The sequence below is a fragment of the Grus americana genome, chromosome 4 (genome assembly GCF_028858705.1).
Source record: "Grus americana isolate bGruAme1 chromosome 4, bGruAme1.mat, whole genome shotgun sequence".
In the NCBI taxonomy this organism is placed as follows: domain Eukaryota; kingdom Metazoa; phylum Chordata; class Aves; order Gruiformes; family Gruidae; genus Grus; species Grus americana.
The window spans coordinates 52,279,399-52,298,931 of NC_072855.1; the positions used below are offsets into that span (position 1 = coordinate 52,279,399).

The 19,533-nt window shown below is 44.7% G+C and overlaps 1 protein-coding gene across 17 annotated transcripts in view; it reads left to right on the forward strand.

Annotated features, from left to right (window-relative positions):
* The first annotated feature begins 7,449 nt into the window (after window positions 1-7,449).
* Window positions 7,450-19,533, forward strand: part of PDLIM5 (PDZ and LIM domain 5) — a 126,999-nt gene continuing 114,915 nt past the window's right edge. For 4 of the 17 annotated variants that reach the window (XM_054823306.1, XM_054823316.1, XM_054823311.1 and 1 more), the window contains exons 1-2: window positions 7,450-7,572; window positions 10,544-10,679. In XM_054823306.1, coding sequence (XP_054679281.1) covers window positions 10,584-10,679 — 96 coding nt within the window. In that variant the 5' untranslated portion in view covers window positions 7,450-7,572; window positions 10,544-10,583. Of the gene's footprint in view, window positions 7,573-9,528; window positions 9,790-10,543; window positions 10,680-19,533 lie in introns of those variants that run through there. The other 13 variants (XM_054823309.1, XM_054823307.1, XM_054823323.1 and 10 more) reach the window with 9 other exon arrangements.

The window sequence follows — 19,533 nt, forward strand, 5'->3', positions numbered from 1 at the left end:
ATTTGCTTACCGCCTGCAACCCGGTGCCCATCCTTGTTGCCTCGCCAGCCAGATACCCCCCTTTTCATACTGGGCATGATGTCGTATGGTATGGAATATCCCTTTGGCTAGTTTGGGTCAGCTGTCCTAGCTGTGTCCCCTCCCAGCTCCTGTATCTGTATCCCAGCTGAAAACCAGGGCGCTACATGTCCCGCCTGTAGCTGCACAGATGCTGTGGACTGCACAAGGTGGCATGTACAGCCAATTGCATTAGGTCCTGCTTCACTTGCAGTTGTTTATATATTGTCCATCCTCTACAGGAACCGGCTTATATGTTTTTCCATAAGTGAGTAAACAAGTTCTTAGAGAATTACCCAGTTATCTACAGTTTTGATTTATCCATGTTAGGCCACCACCTTGCTGATGAGAGATACCTGCCTTTCAACAACAGCTTTTTCTTTCTTTTCATCTTTCCTTAATGTGCATAAGGGAGTTTTTTACCCTTACTTTAACAGGCCTATAACAAATTCTAAAATACCGTTCTCTCCATATTTCTTTTGTTCCCTGTCCTGTTTTGAAAATAAACTGCTGTTGACACTGCTACATTCTCTGCTTCTGCTGCCTTGCCAACATGGGCATGATAATGTTTTGCATCTAAGACATCATGAAACTTCTCTATATTTTAATACTGGGTGTCTCTGTTTCCTTCTTCACTCGGACCTCTGAGTGGCCTTTGACTCCTGCTGCTGGCTCCGGTCTGAACATCACTACAGACAGTGCTTGCAGCAGTTCTGTGCTTTCCTCCCAGCACAGGGAGGAACAAGCCAAGGGCAGCTCGTGTCAGTCTAACCTCACAGCTTTCCTCATCACTGCGATTATAAACAAAAAGAACGTGTCAGATCCCATTCGTCTGGGCTTTAGGGCAGCATCTGATGTCCTGCTCTAATCCTCATGCTGCTGAAGGCCATTGTTTTTAGGCAAGGCGAGCAGGAAGACTGCAGCAGGTAATACTGCAACAAAAAGCACCAGGCAGAGAGGTAGTTAATGGAGTTTATATACGTACATATACTTAATTATATAAATACATGGTTATAAAATTAAAAGATCTTAGAATCATTCCTGCTTAATATTTTCATCAGTAAACTGGGCACAAAGACTGCAAGTTTGCTGATTACATTTGTGGATGACAAAAAGTTGGGAAGCACTATCAGGAGGGAGGAAGATCTGAAAAAAGTCACAGGAAGAACAAAAATGCAATGAAGTTAAATTCAGAAGCATATATGACAAAAGCACACATGTGGAGATTACTTATCAGTAAGCTGAAAATGGAAGAAAAGTAGAAAAAAATTAATCAACTGGGTAAGCCTCCACTACCTCTGGAGCACCGATATGATCTTCCTTGGAGAAGAAGGAAATGTCATTCGGGGACATGTCAAATGAGATGTCTCCAGTGGAAACACTAAATGCATTACAGAAGACGACATTGGTAAGGTGTCCTCAGGACACTATATATGAATTTGATGTCTCATGTCCAAGGAAAATACAAATCTGAACAGGTGTGAAGAAAGGCTACTGAGATCACCAGGAGTGCCACAATCTTTCCTTACAAATGGAGGCAAGGCAAGCTCGACTTGTTCAGCCCAGGAAAATGAAGGTTGACAGGGGATATGGTTTCCATCTAAAAATACCCGGGAGTGAAACAGCGGGGAGGGAGAACAACTATTTAAATTTGTCTGTGACTAAACTTAGTCTGGAAATAAGATGCAGGTTGCTGGCCATTAAAACAAACAGAGGTGAGGACAGCCTTCCGATGGGAACAGCTGGGACCAAAAAAGCGCAAGCTCTTTTAAGATGTAAATTCGTTTGGGAAGAAACGCTATAGCACCTCAGGAGGGAAAGTCTTGGGCTCGGTGACGCTTCATGTTTGTGTGACTCCTGGATCCACCCAGGGAGAGCGTAGAGAGGTGACAGCTTCTGACTGCCAGCTAGAGATGCAGGATGCTTTTAGGTGCCCACAGTTCCTTCCATCCCTCCTGCTCTTCACCGCTTTTCTTCATCTATGTGCAGCATTTCGGCAAAAAATATTGGCACAGCGTGGGTTTCATTCTTCTGCCAGTGACACCCAGATGTACATGACAGCCAATCTTGCAAAGCCAACAAGGAACCGGCGTTTTCACAAACAGCAAGAGGGATTTAAATCGTTGTAACATAATTCACACATAAATATGCTGCTGGTATATATAAATTTGGTCCAAAATCTTAAAATGTATAAATATGAGCTTCCTTGGTGGGTTTTTTTTTTCTCCCTCTTCTCCTCTGTCAGTAAAGATTAGATGTATTTTATTTACTGTGGGAATAGCTATTAGCTGCTTTAATATTTTTTGCGGGCAGCAGCTAAAATAAGATCTCCTTGACATGTTCTCAGATCTTACTGGGCTCATGGTTGGCTTCATTATTATTTTTTTTTTCTCCCAGAGAACTATGACTCTAGAAGTGGTTACAAAGGCCTAGAGAGGGTTGTCTGCATGCAGAGGTTTTTGTATGGACTTACCTAAACACTTATAAAATCCAGGTCAGATAAGTCAACGCAACTGGAAAGCTATGTTGATTTTTTTTTTTTTAATCTTTTACAGTTGTAAATGCATTGTTAGACCTGTTGATACACTGGAGTTTCACTAGTTTGGACTACATTAATTTTTGAACCAGTTCAGTTACATGAACTGGCTGAAGTGATTTGACTTGGTGAAGGTGACACAGGGTCGTGGTGGCCGAGCCCCAAACAGCATCTACCGAGTGCCTCTGCCTGAGCTGCAGAACAGACCTGTCTTGTGAAGAGGCTGTGTGAATTACCCGTGCTTATGTGAATAATCGGTGCCGGCAGGAATAACGCAGGGGAGCTGCCTGCTCCCTTCCTGCGACGTCTGTCCCAACCCGTGTGCCGGGCTGCTCCCGCCCTGCCAGGCAAAGCGCTCTTCGTGCCACAGCTTGCACCCGCTCCCTCCCTCGCTAAGGCAATATATTACAGAAAAGATCATAGGCGAAGCTGCACCTCTTCTCCCATGACATTAATATAAATAACTGCAAGGATCACTCTGAAAGTTTGGCTGTTTATCTGCCAAACCCTACTTAATTGGTGTTCACGGTGTATGTCAAACGTAGCTCAAAGACATCACTCAGCAAGCCCTTCCTGCGCAGCTGATGGACGGTAATTAAACCACACCAAGCCACAGATTTCTGCGTTAACCATTCCCTGCCATTGAGGAAAAGGAAATTTCAGCAGGCAGCTCGCTTCAAGAGGCAAGAGTGTGGATGATTGAAGGCGTTACTCCCGTAACATGCTCGGCTCTGTCAAGAATGGTAAATATGAAGTCTGAATGGTTTTTTATTTTTTCTTCCTATGCATCGCTGTGGTTGAAGAAGCAGAAAGGGCTATGTCAGCCCGGGGTAGGGTAATTCGGTAGTTAGGAGCTGCGCAGGAATTTGGAAGAACTGGTTTCAATTCTTTATCTGACAGTTGATTCCTCGCATGTATAAAAATTTATTGCCTCTGGTCACCATCTGTAAAATGAGGCTAATACTTCACAGCGGGGCTGAGGATGAAGCTGTCCAGGCTGTGATGTACTGAGAAGCTTCAGATTGCTTTCAGTCCCTAAACCAGGCCATGTTTAACATGATAAGTATGCAACCTGGAGTTCCTCAAAAGGCTTCTTGTGTTCCTCAGAATGAAAAGATTTAGTTGCTGTCTCATTGATTTGGACTCGTGGGGAGAAAATGTTTAACCTGTAGCACAGGCTGTGGCCTCTACATAGGTGGTCCTTCTTTTACCTGAGAAGGAGGGAATAAACCAGATTCGCCTAGTTTACAGCTTCTCGATGAATGACCAGGCTCCGGATGCGTCCGCTCACTCACTACGAGTCCAGTAATAACATACACTTATTTCCTTTGTTTACACAATTTACCAAGATTCTGGGGGACATTATAAATAAGGAGTATTTTATTGGTAAATATTACCTTTTCTTTAAAAAGAAAAGCATTGATAAAGAAAAATTAAAGAAGTCTTGATAAGCTAAAACAAAGAAGAAATCAGGATACAAAAAAGACCATAAATCCATTTATAACATTAAGAGTTTTAATGGCTAACTATCTAAAGTGGGAAGACCAATGCTGTCAACGTTTCAATTTGATGAAAGCCACAGGCTTAAAAACTGGCCTGACCACCGACACGGCAAGTGAACTGCAGGCAGAGAGGACGACAGCTACAGAAGCAGTAATGCGAGAAAATGTGCCCGGTGGAAAAACGGGCTGATGAAAAGTGAAGATGGTTGGCACAGCCAGAGGAAGAACAGGGCTCCAAGAGGAGAAAAAAAGAGGTGACAAGTAAGAGAAAACTTGACCACGGGAGTTTTTTTTGGCTGACAAAGCTGACCCGAAGTGAACTGGGTGGGCATAGCTGCCCAGCCGGCCGGATCCTGACCCCCTGGCCGGCCGCTCTGTGCCCACCGCTGGCTCCCCCCGTGCAAGGAACTCTTTCGGTGGCTAACTGCAGTCGTCGTGGTGGGCAGGATGTATGAGAGAGGATGTAATTCAGCACTGGGTATCTTTCCAAACCAGGGACAGGAAAAAGAAAACAAAGCCACAAAACACCAAATACCAAATAAAGAGAAAAATTAAAGTGTTTCTGTGATATCAATTCAGGGCAGTTTGGGCTTCACCATGACCGGAGTGTACCAGCTTGCCCTGTATAGCTGTCAAAAGCTGCCTGCAGCCCTTCCTTCTCAGAAACACTTTGAACATATCTAATTTATTTTGGTTTTTTGGCCAGAGACCTATCTTGGAACTGGAAATAAGCTGTGAGGCTATAGACGATATTCACATTAACCTCTTTAGAGAGAGGGTTACTTTATGCTGAACTCCAGCTATACGCTGACTGTAAATACTTGCATCAGCTTTACCTCTGGAAGAAAAGCAAAAGCGAAAGTAGCAGTGTAAGTAAACGCACAGCTGTAGTTCAGTGCCTTAGCACACAGAAAGCTAATGTTAGATTAACCGCTGCTTAATTGAGAATCATTTTACTGTGCATTGTTAATCTGTTCATAATTTATGGGCTGCTTTTTCCATTTACGAGTGCCTTTTTGTAGTTCAGGACCGCAGGTGATATTCTCTGTCAGAGTTCTGCAGTGCCCATTATCTGGCACCTAAGGCATTTAATTAGCACTTAAAACAAGACTTAAGTGCCTGAGTAATTTTGAGATAAGCTGTATCTGCACAGCTAGCTGACTACTGCATTTAATTAATTTCCAGACTTCTTCCTTCCTTGTTCAGAGGGAAAAATGCAAGCACTGTCTAAAAGCCGGTGGTGGTAGGACGAACAGGCAAGCTATAGTTCTGGCTGCCGCTGAGGTTTCTTGCTCAACTTGCTATCTCTTATTTCACTATTCAGCTGTAATGAAAAGCTTTTTCTCAGAGGAGACTATTTGAAAAGTGACCAAGAATGGAGAGATCTCAAACTAATGACATGCCTCTACTTTCTGTGCCCTTTCTCTGGAGGCAGACAGATTCATTTGTCACAAACTGATCCCGCTGCAGAAAAGCGATGACCGACTTAAAGACCAGAATGCCAGCTTTGAGCTGGGAGTGGCACTGGGTGGGTACGGTACAGAGTGCACGCAGTCTTGCCAAGGGTGAAACTTGCTGCAGCGCCTACCGGCAAAAGTCTCTCTGCAAGTTCTCTTTCAGTCCTGATGAATTAATGTAACGCGGTCTTGAGGTGCTGCATGTGCAGATAGCTCCATCAAGAAAAGCTGATGAACCGAAGTGGACAGGATGTGTTTCACTAATGCGGCTAGCCAGTATTCCAGGCTAAGACCGCAGGCTGTGCGCTCTGGTGAGCTGAGAGCAGATTGCTACCCAAGCAGTCAGCACAGGGACAGGCTGACCTTGGAGATGTCACGTGAGTCACGCTGGGGAGTGGGGTCCTGGAGCTTTTTCTATTCTAATAAATAAAACAGCATGGGAGTGACCTAAGGCCCTTGTGATACAATGAAAAATCCCTGTGTTGGGGAATTTTTACCTCCATGAATTACCATCATGTGAGAGAGTCTGTGTGTGTAATGGTGATTTTCAGTTTTGCCTGATTAGAGATAGTTAATAGGAAAAGAGCAGAGTAAAGATTTCTGAAAGAGTGGTTTGGCTACATTAGTGTATGGTTTACATGTTTAATTTCTGAGATGCATTTGGCCTAGTCACGGCAGCTGACAAGACACACAGCTCAGCAGGACAATGCTAAAATACCCCTATTAAAGTTCACATAACTAGTACTCACTGGACCGGTCTAGCCCCAGTTTCACGCACACCTAGGCACCTGGGGCTGGGGCCTCCTAACCCAGCATCACCTCCAGCCTGGGGGCTCCCACTCGGGGTCGCCTGTGTGGGCATGGGCACGGCTGGGCCTGACGCACACTTCTTTCACAGCCACTTTTATGACTTTTAATGCATGTGAAGTATGACGGCAACCTCAAGCCTCACCTAGCCGTGCGGTGCAGCTAAACACGAAACTGAAGGGCTATCGCTTCACCTCCGCCCTGTTCCTCCCTCCGGCGAGGCAGCGGCCGTGGCCGGCTCTGTGAGGCGCAGCACCACGCTCTCCCAGGGCGTCTGTCCTGCTTCAGACTCGGCAAGCTTGTGGATTGTCAAACTGATAGTCCCTGTGTTAAATAACTATTCTGCTCGCTGGCAAGCCTATCGTGTAACATAGTCTGATCAAGTGACACCTTAGAACCAGTTTGATTTCTTGCACCCACTCCTACGGAGAGGCTGTGCCAGAAACCTCCCTTTCGTCCTTACTGCCGGACTCCTACTAGTTTCTGAGCTGAATTTTTTCATGGACACTTTACAGCCATTTGTTCTTGTGCCAGCATTGTCTTTTAGCTTGAACAGCTCTTCTGCCTCACTGCCGTTCCCCGCTTTGATGTACTTCAGGAGACGAGCACATCCCTGTCAGTCCTCATGTTACTCCACGTTAAATCAATCAAACTCTTTCTCTTTTTGTAAGGTCTCTTGCTCTGCTGCAGGCTGCCCCGGCAGCCGTAGCAGCGTATGTGGGGCCGTACCGAAGAAATTGTACATTTGGTACAGTGGGGGCTGCCCGGCGGGCACCTTGGGGGGCCGGGGCCCTTTGCTTCCCCCCGCCCAGCACAGCAGCCCCTTCCCCCAGGCCGGGGACTGGCGGGGCAGCGGCACACGGAGCCCCGGCACCCCCTCCCCGCTCGCCCTTGCGTTTCACAGGTGCGCCTTGCTTATTTGTGTGTAAAGCAAAGGGGGAAAAAGCGTGCATTTCTCTATTTAAAAAAAAAAAAAATCAAATCACGACCGCCCGAGAACGGCGCTTTTGAGGGTTTCCAGCCCCTGCTCCGCTCCGCACCGCCGTCCCGTCCCGCCGCTGCCGGGCTGGGCTGGGCTGGGCCGGGCCGGGCCGGGCCGGGGGAGGAGCGGCGGGAGACGGAAGTGAAAACAAGACCGGGGGGACGGGGCCGCCGCCTCTCAGACGCGCCGCGGGTGTTCTTGCCTCTCCGCGCCCTGCACCGCACCGCCGGGGTGAGTGGCCGCTTTGGGGGGGGAAACAAAAAAAAAAGGGGGGGGGGAGGATGGGGAAAGCAAAAAGTCAGCAGGTTGGACGGGGTTTTTAAAGCCTCATGGTGCTTATTTTAATTTAATTTTTTTTTTTTTGTAATTTTTTTTTTTTAAGGCGGGGCGTGTGGTTTGTCGTGGGCTGGGGAGCTCTGGGCCAGGGCTGTCGGCGGTGCCCCTCTGCCCGGGGGTCGTGGAGGCAGCCGTGGGCAGCGCCTCGGAGCGCCCGTGGAGTCCCTTGTCCTGCGGCTGTGGAGCTCTTTGCCCTGGGCCGAGCGTGCTGGGGTGCCTGTGGGGCTGCGCGGGCATGGGGCTCGGGAGTGCCTTCGTCCCCGGGCTCCGTGGCACTCGTGGGGCTGCACGACGGGGTGACCGTGGGGCTCCTTGGGTCTGGGGCTGTGGGGGCGCCTTGAACCGAAACCCAGCGCTCTGGGGGGCGTGTCGGGCTTGGGCTCCTCGTCCCGGTGCGCTTAGAGAGTTTTGGTGGGGGTGCTGGGGGGTACGGGGCCATGTGCTGGCTGTACCGGGGTCCTCCTGCCCGCCCGCCCCCTCCCTGGCACAGCCACCACTCCCGGGGGTCAGGAGGACCCCGGTAGTCACTCCCGTGCCTCTGGGGCTCTGTGCCCTGGTGGGCAGTGGTGAAGATGAGCAGTTCTGCCTGGGTTTTGAAATTCCCCCTTCCAGAAGTAGATCTGCCAAGTGTTTGATTATCTAAATCAAAGTTGCACAATTTCACCCTTGGCTGGTTTGTTTGTGCGACGCTTCCCACGTGAAGCGGGGTTGGTGGGTTGCAGTACTTTGTGTTAGGTGTTACTCTACTGTATTCTAAGAAATTTGTTAAATTAAACTTTGAAGGGATCTCCTTTGTCTGCCATTCCTTCCTGGTGTATCTGTAAGATACAGACATGGCAGATTCGAGGGAGTGAGAGAGGAAAGGTGTGATGAGAAAGTGATGCTGAGAGTGATGCATGGTATTTCAACACGCATTCTGTTCCCTCCTTTTGTAGTTGCTACAAATGAAAAAGAACAGTATCCTTTTGTAATATAACTTAATCTTTTCCTAGATTTGTAATTGCAACTAGCTTTAACTCAGTTAAAAAAAGCAAGCTACGCAAGTGCTTCAGTTTCAACTAATAGGTAAAACCTCTTGCCAGTGCTGATGAACTGCATGTGTGCAGGTCACTAGATGTGGTTTGCTTTTCTGCAGTCTCTAATTTGTAGTGACCTGTCAGTGTGGTGGATTTAATTTAGAGGGAATGAAAGGAATTTGTATTTTTATACAGAAAGAAATCTGTGACTAATTAAAATCCTCTTTTTATAAGGAATTCAGTGCACAGAGCAATTAAACAAGTTGTAGTTCTTGTTTTAGTGGTGAGAGTCCCTAAGAGTCCTAGCTTAACTTGGAGGAGACTTTTTGTTTCTTTTTTTATTCCCTCTTCAGCCACATGAAAGCTCAGCGGTGTGTTTCCCCCTCTGTACATTGATGCTTGTTGAGACTTTTAAGGGTGGGTTGGGTCAGAGCCCCTTTCCTGGATGTCAGCAGGCCGGAGGAGCATGTCAGGAACTGCCCGGGTACCCAGGCACCTCTGTCCCCAGCTCCAAATTCTGCTTCCTTATATCTATATATCTCTATATATCTTGTTCTGCCCGATGCCGGCAGCCCCATTCTGGTTTCCTGAGTGGCCGTCGATGTGAATAAACGTTTGCTGTTTGATGTAGAAACAGATCCGAGCAGCGGGTCTCCGCAGTTCTGGTATGTGACATTAAATGTCCTTCCCTGCTCTGGGGGGGGCTGTGCGACAGCCCCTCTCTGAAGCCTAGCAAGGCTGGGCTGCGTCTGCAAAAAATCCACCGCCTCCAAAAAAAATAACACACACACGCCCCTTGCAGTGTATGAGCAGGTGAAACTGGGCTTTGCGGAGCGCGGTGGGGTTTGCAGCCCGCTTGCTTCTGCTTGACTGAAGGTCCACCTTAAATGTCCCTGTACGAGTATGGAATCTGGCTGTGCCCCGGTGTAGTCTTACACCAGCCCGCCCTGGTGTGCTCCTGCCTGGCTTCAACCATACAAAAATAGACCGGATCCACTACCTAAGATGTCATTGTAACGATACTTATCTGAGGTGAAACTGAAGCCCTTATCTTTGACGCTGAACGGCAATCAAGTGCCTCGGTTGCCTTTTAAAGGTAATTTGTTGCCCACGTTTGTGGGGAGGGGAGGGAGATGCTTGGGTTTAGCCTTGCTTTTGCTGCCTCAGGATTAAGTTGTGGCCGTGGGTATTTCGCTTTAGTTGACTGCTTTCATCTGAGGATTGGTTTGAATATCTTGTTTTGTGCGTAGCGTTGTTCTACCGACGTGAAACTATGCTATAAAAATGAAAAAGTCGCAGGGATTTTGTTTTCTTCTGATTAACTTAAAAGTTGCGAGGTTTTGACATCGTTTTGAAACTGTCAAGACATAATGTGTTTAGAAACAAGTTTTGAGCTGATGACATGGCAGCATATGATATTCATTTTGTTAGAAGTGAATGTGCCAGTAGTGCTAATTTCTTCCATACTTGGATTTAAGGGATACTATCAATTCATGCTTGTCTCAACATTGGCTTTTTTTTAAGATGAGCTTTAATGTTGGGTGTTCCCCCCGCTCCCAGCAATCAGTATTTTGTTCGTAAGAAGTAGTTGTCTAACATCTCAGCACCAGAAGTTCTCAAAGTCCCAAGTCCGTGTTACCGGTTCCCTAGTTACGTTTCTTTCTAAGCTATGGAGGAAAACAACATGTGAGGAATAAAAGCACAAGTAATGACAGACCTGGTGTGGTGGTTTTTTGGCTGTTTTTATACTGTGGAGGGGAACACAGACAAAGAAAGGAGGCTTTCAAAATGATAGACAGTGCCTTTTGTTTTTATCGTCTTTAAATTAAAACTCTAATCCTCTTCTGCAGGCATCGGTTCTTTGGATTTGATCCTTGAATACTAAACAAGATGAGCAACTACAGCGTGTCTTTGGTGGGCCCGGCTCCTTGGGGTTTCAGACTTCAAGGGGGCAAGGATTTCAACATGCCTCTGTCTATCTCTCGGGTAAGTGCATTTGCCTCTTTGCCTGTGAGTCTCTTATGCTGTGGCCAACCTGCAACCTTCAGCCATAAGTATGCAAAGCCATTAATTACAGATGCTGGGGCTCAACTTGCCCTGTGGCATGGAGGGCTGTTGGGGGGGGCGGAGCTGGGAAAATAAATCTTTATTGTCTGAAGGCTCCAACAAAATTGTCATGGGAAGGACGTGTTCATTTGAAATGGTCGCTTTATCTGCATTTATTTATGCAACAAACAAAAGAAACTACTCGTGAATTCCCCTCCCTGCTCCCACCCAGAAAACAGAGATGCAGAGGTTGGAGGCTGGCAGGAAACAAGCGATTTTCTGCGCAGGGCTGAGCCTGTGCAGTTCAAATGGGAGGCAGCGGGGAAAAATCACTCATGTTAGCCTTGTTTATTCAGCAGCTCTTAGCAGCTTGAGGATCTTCTGGTGTCTGTTCTTGCAAATCCCACTATTTACAATAAAAAGGCACTTAAATGACAGTAGTTGTAAATAGCAGTTCATCAATATTTGCCTGAGTGAGTGTGCCACTTTCTCATGAGCGTTTTATAGAGTATGTGCTCTGAACTGGTATTCAAAGGATTTGAGGAACTAAGTCAAAACAAATGTGATCTTTGTACCCAGGCACTATCTAACTAGTTTCCTACTTTAAAACCATGTTTTTGGGGAAGGCTTATCTTTCAATGTGGGCTGAGTTTCAAAGCCTTCCTCGGATGGCTGAAGCGCTTCACATATAAAATATAGGGACAAACTTTGTAGTATTGAATTTATAGGATTAATGGAAATCTCTGGGTGAAGAAACTGGCTTCTGATGGCTCTGTACCCCAGCACCTTTAAACTTGATTTGCAGCGTGGAGGCATTTGTGTACAAATGGCACCTTCTCTGCTGACAGCTCTCCTCCCTCCCCTCCTGTTCATGTAGTTTAGTGACAAAGATGAATTATTTTTTACACCTGTTGGGACTGCAGAATTGATACTGCCCTGGGAGATGGAGCGGGTTCCTATTTGGGTTTATGCATCATGGCAATATTTTTAGCTAATCTCAACTATCGATTCAAACTCTGCCAGTTAATTTAGACTCGGCTTATCCTGTTCACCTTGTAGATTTTGCTGGTAAAGTTAAAATACAGTTTGGCTCTTCAAATTTATACTTGTTCAGTAGCTGGTTACTCCTACACTAATGAGAAATTTGAACTGGGGATGTGGATAGCACTCTTGTGATTTGACAGTAGAAGTGCTCTTGTGACAGGGATTTGCAAAAGCATAGGCCCTTGCCTGCATAGGATGCTTGTGTGTGGTACTGATGAGCAGTTAAGCGCTATAGATAGTAAACCATAGTAAACAACCAATTTTAGGAAACAGTAGTACTTTTTTGTAAGGGCCTCTGCTGTCCTGGAGATCTAGAGTGCAGCCTTGCTATAAGCAGGCTTTCCATCTAGAAGCTTGTAAAGAGGAAACATATGTTGAAATTGCCCATGACTACTACTTTATCACGTGGATCAAATATGCTGTTGCATGGAGTAGCCTAGGGGAACTGGCCTCAACAGCCACGTATAGAAACCTCAGTTATGGGATTCCCTAATGCTGAATGTCAGCGCCCACAAGAGCAGAACGTAATGAAAAAGATGGAGACCAGGCTGGTTTTGGGGCTTTAATTTGTGCATGGGAGGGGGAAACACAAATCCACTTCTTAGACCTCAGCACTGCTCCTCAAGTGAACTGTTCCTTATTTGCAGTTAAGAGTATGCAAATATGAGACTGCCTGGTGCTTTTTTTTTTTCTCAGTTGGATTCAAAAAGTGCTTAGTTCTGGTATGCCAATCCAGCTTTGGCCCGATAGCTGGAAGAATTCAAGGCTGTGTTCCTGGTATGCTAGAACAGCGCGTACCATTCACCTCCCCAGCCCTTCTTTTCCTGATGAAGCATAAATGCCTTCCTGTATCTGAAGACTGCTAATTAAATTATTTTAGCAAAACAGTAATGAGACAGCAGAATTATGTTCTTTGGCAAGGAGGACTTTTTTGTTTTTGTGGGGTTTTTGTTAGGTTTTTTTTTTTTTTTTGGTCCTCTAGACGCTGAGGATGAATCTGGCTGCGTTGCTGAGGGCCGATTTCCTGCTTTGGTTTAAACTCCTTGAAATTAAGTTCAAATAAAGTACAGTTTACGAAGCACAGAAAATACACTGATCTCTAAAGCTGTTTATCTGAAAAGCTAATCTCTTTTTACTGATGATTTGAACAAATTAAGATATTATATGGTTTTTAGTTTTTAGTAAGTCATTCGGGTTTGTATGGAATACAGTTTAAATGGGTGTATTCCTTATTGCCACTGTAAGGTAACACAAGCCTGGTCTGTGTTCTTCCCTTGAATTTTTAGTGTCAATCAGTGCTAAGGCATAACAGATTAACATTCACGCAGGGGTAGCTGTAACATTTGATTTTTCATAAGCTAGTATACTGTAGACTGGTTGCAACATGATAACCAATAGCAACAGTTATTGCAGGGTTATGTCATTCACTTCATATAGCACTCGGTGCTTTAAAGTAGCTATGTACGCTTACCCGGATGCACGCACTTCATGGTAAAGTAATAGATGTGGTGTTGGGGATATAGCCTTATAGTTAGTGGCGTAAATCAGTTCAACAAAAATGCACGCAATACTGGTAGTTACGGGTACTTGTGCCTGGCTGGGCTTCAGCAGGGTGGCTCTTACCTTGTAGAGTATCGTTGCACAGGTCAGAAATTCAACACGGAAGCTGATGTGTGGGATGGGAGCGTGTGTGGGGGGGTACAGCTGTCACAAAAGAGAGGTCAGTGGGAGGAAGCTGCTCTAAAAATAAAACAATTTCCTCTTTACCCTTCAACCAGGAATGAAGGGTGGGCTGAGGTGGTACATCTCCATCTTTTATTAACAGCCAACGGTTGAAGTGGCTCAGGCCACCACATGTGACCGTACCATAGGGCTTCCAGGCAGTTAATTCTGTGGTGGTACTTGTATGATGAGAGGTTGCAAACTGTGACCAGTTAGCCTGTGGTGAAGAAGGCAGAAATTACTGGAGCAGATGTATGCAAACGTAGATTATTCCGAGTTGCTGTTCTTACTTTTTCCTCGTGGCATTGTACATTAATTAAAGAAGCAACTATTCTCCTTATTCCTTCGAGACCTATGTTGTGATGCAAAGCTGAAAAATGGAAAGCTAAAGCAAATAAGAACAAATTACTGAGATGCAAGGTTAATTACATTCTGGTAGCTGTAAAATAGCTATTGTAGGAAATGACTAAGGTTCAGATTTTTACCCTGTGGAAGAAGAAGCTTAATGTCTATCCATGTATCTGTAATATATGTAGTCATGTGAAATGACGTTTGCCATAATGCAGTTGTCTTCATGCGAATTAATTGATTGCTTCTGAATCAACACAGACCACTGAAAAGGCAGCTATTTAATTGGCATCTCCATCTGGTACTTTGGGAGGCATCGTCCCAGTACTTTGAGTGTTGGCTACACCACAAGAATTACATCATGGGTCCTCCTTATTTCTCAATTATTTCAAAACAAAATTTATACCCAAGTTGCAGGATGTTCTGCTAAACACCAGCTGGGTCAAAAAAGTCTATCGGGTCAAAATAATTGAAGCTGAATTGTTTTTAATCATGATTGCAAATAATAAGGGATCTGCTATTGCTGATATCCATGCAGATGTATGGTGTTGAATAACTTCTGCTGTTGCTTGTAATAAGTCCAGTTTGGGAATAATGTTGGTCTACACTCATTAGATCTTTGCTTTCTAGATTTGTTTGTGCGAGAGTTTGTATCTTCTGATGGGTTAGAATAAAGAAGTGCAGTTCGGAAGATAAAAGTAATCCAAACACGCTGCTAGGTAGGATTCCTGGAGTGGCTCTCAGGCATACTGAGTATTGTATTTACAGAATTTGGGGTTGATGATAGCTGCAACATGGTCTATGTTGTTTATGTGCAACACAGCTTTCAAAACAGTACACACTTCTTTAGAGTTTGAATTGACATTATGTTTGCATTACTTGTTTTGGGAGTTGGTTAGTTCCCAATGCTCGAGTAACATAACCAAAGTGAACTCAGTAAGCATGACTGTAGCATTAGAATTGTCAAAACTGCTGTCCTTTGCAAATTGAAATAAACAGTGTTTGGTACTGATGATTTATTCATTATGTTGTGATGACCTGTGAGAGGTTTAGAAATTTGTTCTAAATGTATGCTTTAAACGTTTGTAGCCTATCAAAATTTTGTGGTGCAGTCTCTAAACAGTGCTTGTCTCTGTTTTATGGCAGTACTTACCACTAGAAATAAGGAAATACTGAAGTGAAACAGTAGTTTGAACAGCAATGTAGCCTACGTGCAGTGTGCGCCCTCCTACCTAATGCAGATACGTACGATGTTTTCTTGTTATTTAGAAGTTACTTTTATGTTCAATCCTGGTGGCAACTCTAGCCATCTTCCTTCAGAAGATGTTTTGCTATTTGTCTTTCTCCTCCTGTAAAAATTAAGTGGTTGTCTTCAAATACTTGACCTGACTGACAGCTCTGTTGTTCTACTGCGACTTTTTTCAGTGTGTTCCTGCCCTCCCCCCAGCTTCTTCCTGCTTCACTTGTCACTGCCTCTTCCAAAAAAACCCCAAACAAGCAACCAAAAAAAAAACCCCCTTACAAATAGCCCCTTCTTTTTGCAGTTCTTCAGTTTTCATTATCTGTTTCAGTTATGTTTTTCTCTGCTGTTGTTGTTGCAAGCTTGTAGTTGATGGGAGACTCATGCTAATGAACCTGTCAGCAAGCAGTACACCCAGGGAGTAGATGGAAGAGCAGCCCACCTCGGGATGAAGTAGGGAATGCATGTGCAGCACATCAGCTACTCAGCATTCATCCCGTGTGAGCGTACTGAAATTCCTCGTGCTGGTATCAGGAGGTTACTATCAGAGGAATTGTCTCCTCTGCTCTCCTGTTTTCCTCCTTTCCTGCCCAGGTACATAGATGGTTACCCAACAAGTTGTCCACATGGATGAAGCATGTGTGATTGGTTTTGCACAGTGTTTGCTTGTGCAGAGAAGAAAATAAAGGAAAAGGATGCTTTGAGTGGACCTAGAGCATGTCAGCTTTGATTGACTACAGTCTGGCTGAGCCTCTTGCCCTTGTGTTTGCGTGAATAATTTTATGAAGCTTGATGTGTCATTCCCAGTAAAATCAAGTTTTGTATAAGTATGAGATAAATTATTGCAGTGAGGGACTGGGGAAACAGTCTTTCAAGCAGGCACGTGACATAGGAGAGAAACACTAGAACAACTGCTGGCCTGGCCAGTGATAATTGTGTCGGTAACTTTATGCTTCGTCCTGGAAGCTACCGAGAGCTACTAACTAAGCCCTAACTGGCAGCTGCTGGCATTGCTGTGCTGCTTTGCTTTGCTACTGAGTTGTGATGGTTTGCACAAAATACAACTGTATTCCGCTACTGCAACTACAACAAGTGGCGCGGGGTCAGAGAGACCTGCAGAGGTCACGGCGCTTTACCTGCTGATGCTGCTCCTAGGGCAATAAATGCTGCACTTTACAGGAGCCAGCAGTGCTTGTGAAACGGATGGGATTAGCCAAGACATAAAGCAAGAAGTGTTATTCTGTTCTGTTTAATTCTGTTTACAAAATGTCGTTTACTGAAAAAAAAAAACCATACTGAGAATGACAAATGAGCTCCCAGTGCCAAAGTCTGTATCCTCTCCGCACCGAGTCCTGAAGGAGCAGAGGTTTTTCTTTGCGAACTGAGTGGAATATGGACAATTATAAAGCTCCCAGCTGCACAAGTGGTTTAATGTGAGCGAGTTTTCTGAAAGTCCTAAGAGCACTGGTTAGTGCTTGAGAGTTTGCATAGTTGCCTGCAAGCAGCATCTCTTCCTTTAGAGAGCTGCTTGGTTTAACTTGAAGATGGAAACAGAGATAAGTTGGTACAGCTGTAGTTTCCCGGTTGTCTTTTTTTTTTTTCCCCACTGCTATTTAACCTCTTTGTGTTGAAAATTGGGAAAAGGGCCATGTTTCCTCTGACCATTTGTTTTCTTTCCCTTGTCTATTCTGCTATGCAGTTTAAAGCAAGACAGACCATCACTGGAGAGGGGTCAGGGGAAGAAGGGAGGGCGTGGGGGAGAAGAGGCAAAAGAAAAATGTCTGCATCTTGTCTGTTTATGACCTTATTTGTCAGACAACCTTCTCAGACCAAATAGGAAGCTAACTTATTTTAAAATAGTTCCTCTACTGATGTCATTCCCCCAAAAGTGAAGCTGGCTGTACTGGGGCGGGGGGAAGGAACCAATGAGCTTGTAGCTGAGGGATATCTGATGCGATGTGTGAACATACTCTTTTTACATTAAAGAATGCTGTCAACTCTTCTTTCCCCCCTTATAAGTGACAGTTTAGTTACAGGATGAGGAGTACAAGCTAAATATTTCATGATGGAAAAACTAAAGTATTTGTTTGCAATGTCCACTTCTCAAAGACAGATGTAGTGAAAAAATAAACTCTGATTAGATGTTCAGAGCAGATGCAAAATTGGCAGTCCTTCCAGAGGCCAAAAAGCAGGACCATTTGTTGAATAGTAACTGCAAAAAAATTAGCTATGTTTTTCTTTGCGAGTATCTGGCCCTGGAGGCCTGACAACTTCTGTCGATTTCCCCACCGTTTGGAGATGCTATTTTTAGTATAACTGTTTTTCTCATTATTTGTTGGCCGATGGCTATCAGAAGGCATTGTGAGAAGAGACATGGTGTTGAAAGGTTTCTTTGGTTCATTTTGGTATGGAGCCAGGAGATAACATTGTTGGCTTTTTTTTCCCCCCATTTGTTTTGACTTTTAAAGAATAGATTTCGTATGTTATCAATATAAGGGCAAGTGTGAGAGAAAACCATCTCTCATGTGCCTAAAGCAGTGGAAATATGGGAAAGGTGATATTCCTCCTGCTAGTGGTCAAAGAGAAAACAAATTGAGGCTGAGGTTTGTTTGAACAAGTATGAGAAATAGAAGGAACGCTTACTTCATAGGTGGCTGTTACGAGAATAGAGGCAGAAGGAAAGGAGAGACCGGCGTTACATGAGTCTTTGAATGACTCAAGTCTTCAGAGCAGTAAAAGTAGGGAAAATATGACAAAAGTATCGGTTCAGGTTCCCTTACTTCAAGAGGTCCTCAAGCTGAATTTGCAGCGAGAGGTCCTATCTTTTTTTTTTTTTTTTTTTTTTAAAGAGTTGACATGGGTGGAAGAAAAAGGCTGTGAACTTTGGGCACAGAGTCCTTTGAGGTGCAAGTAGCTTCAGTTACCACGTTGGCTTAAAGCCTTGCTTGTGTTACGGAGCTTATGCTGTCCTGCTGCTCTGATGTGTGATCCTGAAGACGGAGCTGATGGGTCAGAGGTTGAGTGTCACTAACGCCACTAGCCTGGTTTAAATGCAGACAAGCTACTGCTGTAAGTATGTTTGTAGGTGATTGTGGGCTATATGGGCCTAGATTGGGGCTATGATGGTCTTCTCAGACACGTTTGCTGGTAGATCAGGTTTGTAATTACAAAAAAGGAGGAAAAAGAAGGTGGCGTTAGGAGCTTATGCTGTGTTTGTGCTGTAAGAGCAGCCTCTCTCATGACTTGTGTAAAGCTAGATGCATATGGAAATGAAGTTCAGGGAAAAGTAGGAAGAGGCAGCAGAGGAGGAGAGAAGCAAAACGTGGATGCTGTTAGGCTTGGTACAGCTGTGAGGAGGGGCAGGTGCTACTCTGACCAACTGCTGCTCAAGCACCAGCCAGCTGTGTGTGCCTGTGGCCGCTAAGCACTTCTGCAGAACAGACCTAAGGTTTCAAATTGGGGGATGAAGGCCACCCTTACTGAACAGGCTGTAAAAAGTCTGATTTAAATGACTTGCATAACACTGCACAGGGGTATTCCCACCCTCTTTTTCCATTTCTCAGCTTCATTCATCACTCACCTTTCAACACTGTCAGTTAATGGGATGGTGTCCCACGCACAGTAGCTTTTCATCTTTTGTCGCTTCAAGACGCTAGTGCAGTTCCCACCACGTGGTCTCTTGTGTACGCTGACCCAAGTAGAGAGGTAGTAGGGGGACAAAACAGCATGTTATAAATTGAAGACTGTATCGTGATGCACACCCTCAAAGCAGATGAGTGAGTGCTACACCAATGGAATATACTCAGTAATTTTGGTGTGAAGTATAGTTAGCAGCCACAGAGCACAAGAGACTTCTGCTGTCAGTCCTTTATTTTTACTTAGCAGGGAAAACGGTAGTCTTCAGTGTTTCACAATCCAGAATACTTGGAGTGAAGTTAATAAATCTGTGACAGTTCTGCCCATATACTGTCAAGCTTCCAGATGTGCCAAGTGTTGAGTTTCCACTCAAATGTAGGCCAGAAGATTTTAAGTAGAATAGTCCATAATATTTTTCTGTTATGATTATTATTATAGTTTCTATCTCATTCTGAGTTAGTCTTGCATTAGAAACTTCAGCTTAAACAGCTAAGCTTAGTAAAAGTAGAAACAAGAGAAAATGGCATCTGATAGTTGAAAGTATTTGAAAGTATGAACTCTTGGAATTGCTGTCAGCTGTGCCTGTAACAAAGCCCTGAAGTAAAATGTAATGCCTTGTGTGAAGTCTCAGAGACTAAAAAGTGGATCTTGCCAGATCTTTAGTAGTCCTGTTTGAAAGGTCAAATTGTTTGCCCGTTAACTGGATATGAAAGAAGTTTGGCTTGCCCTGGTCTATATTAAGGGATGACCTAGTGCGGTATCTAGTTCTTTCCCTAAAAAGTGATTGAACAATATGAAGTACTT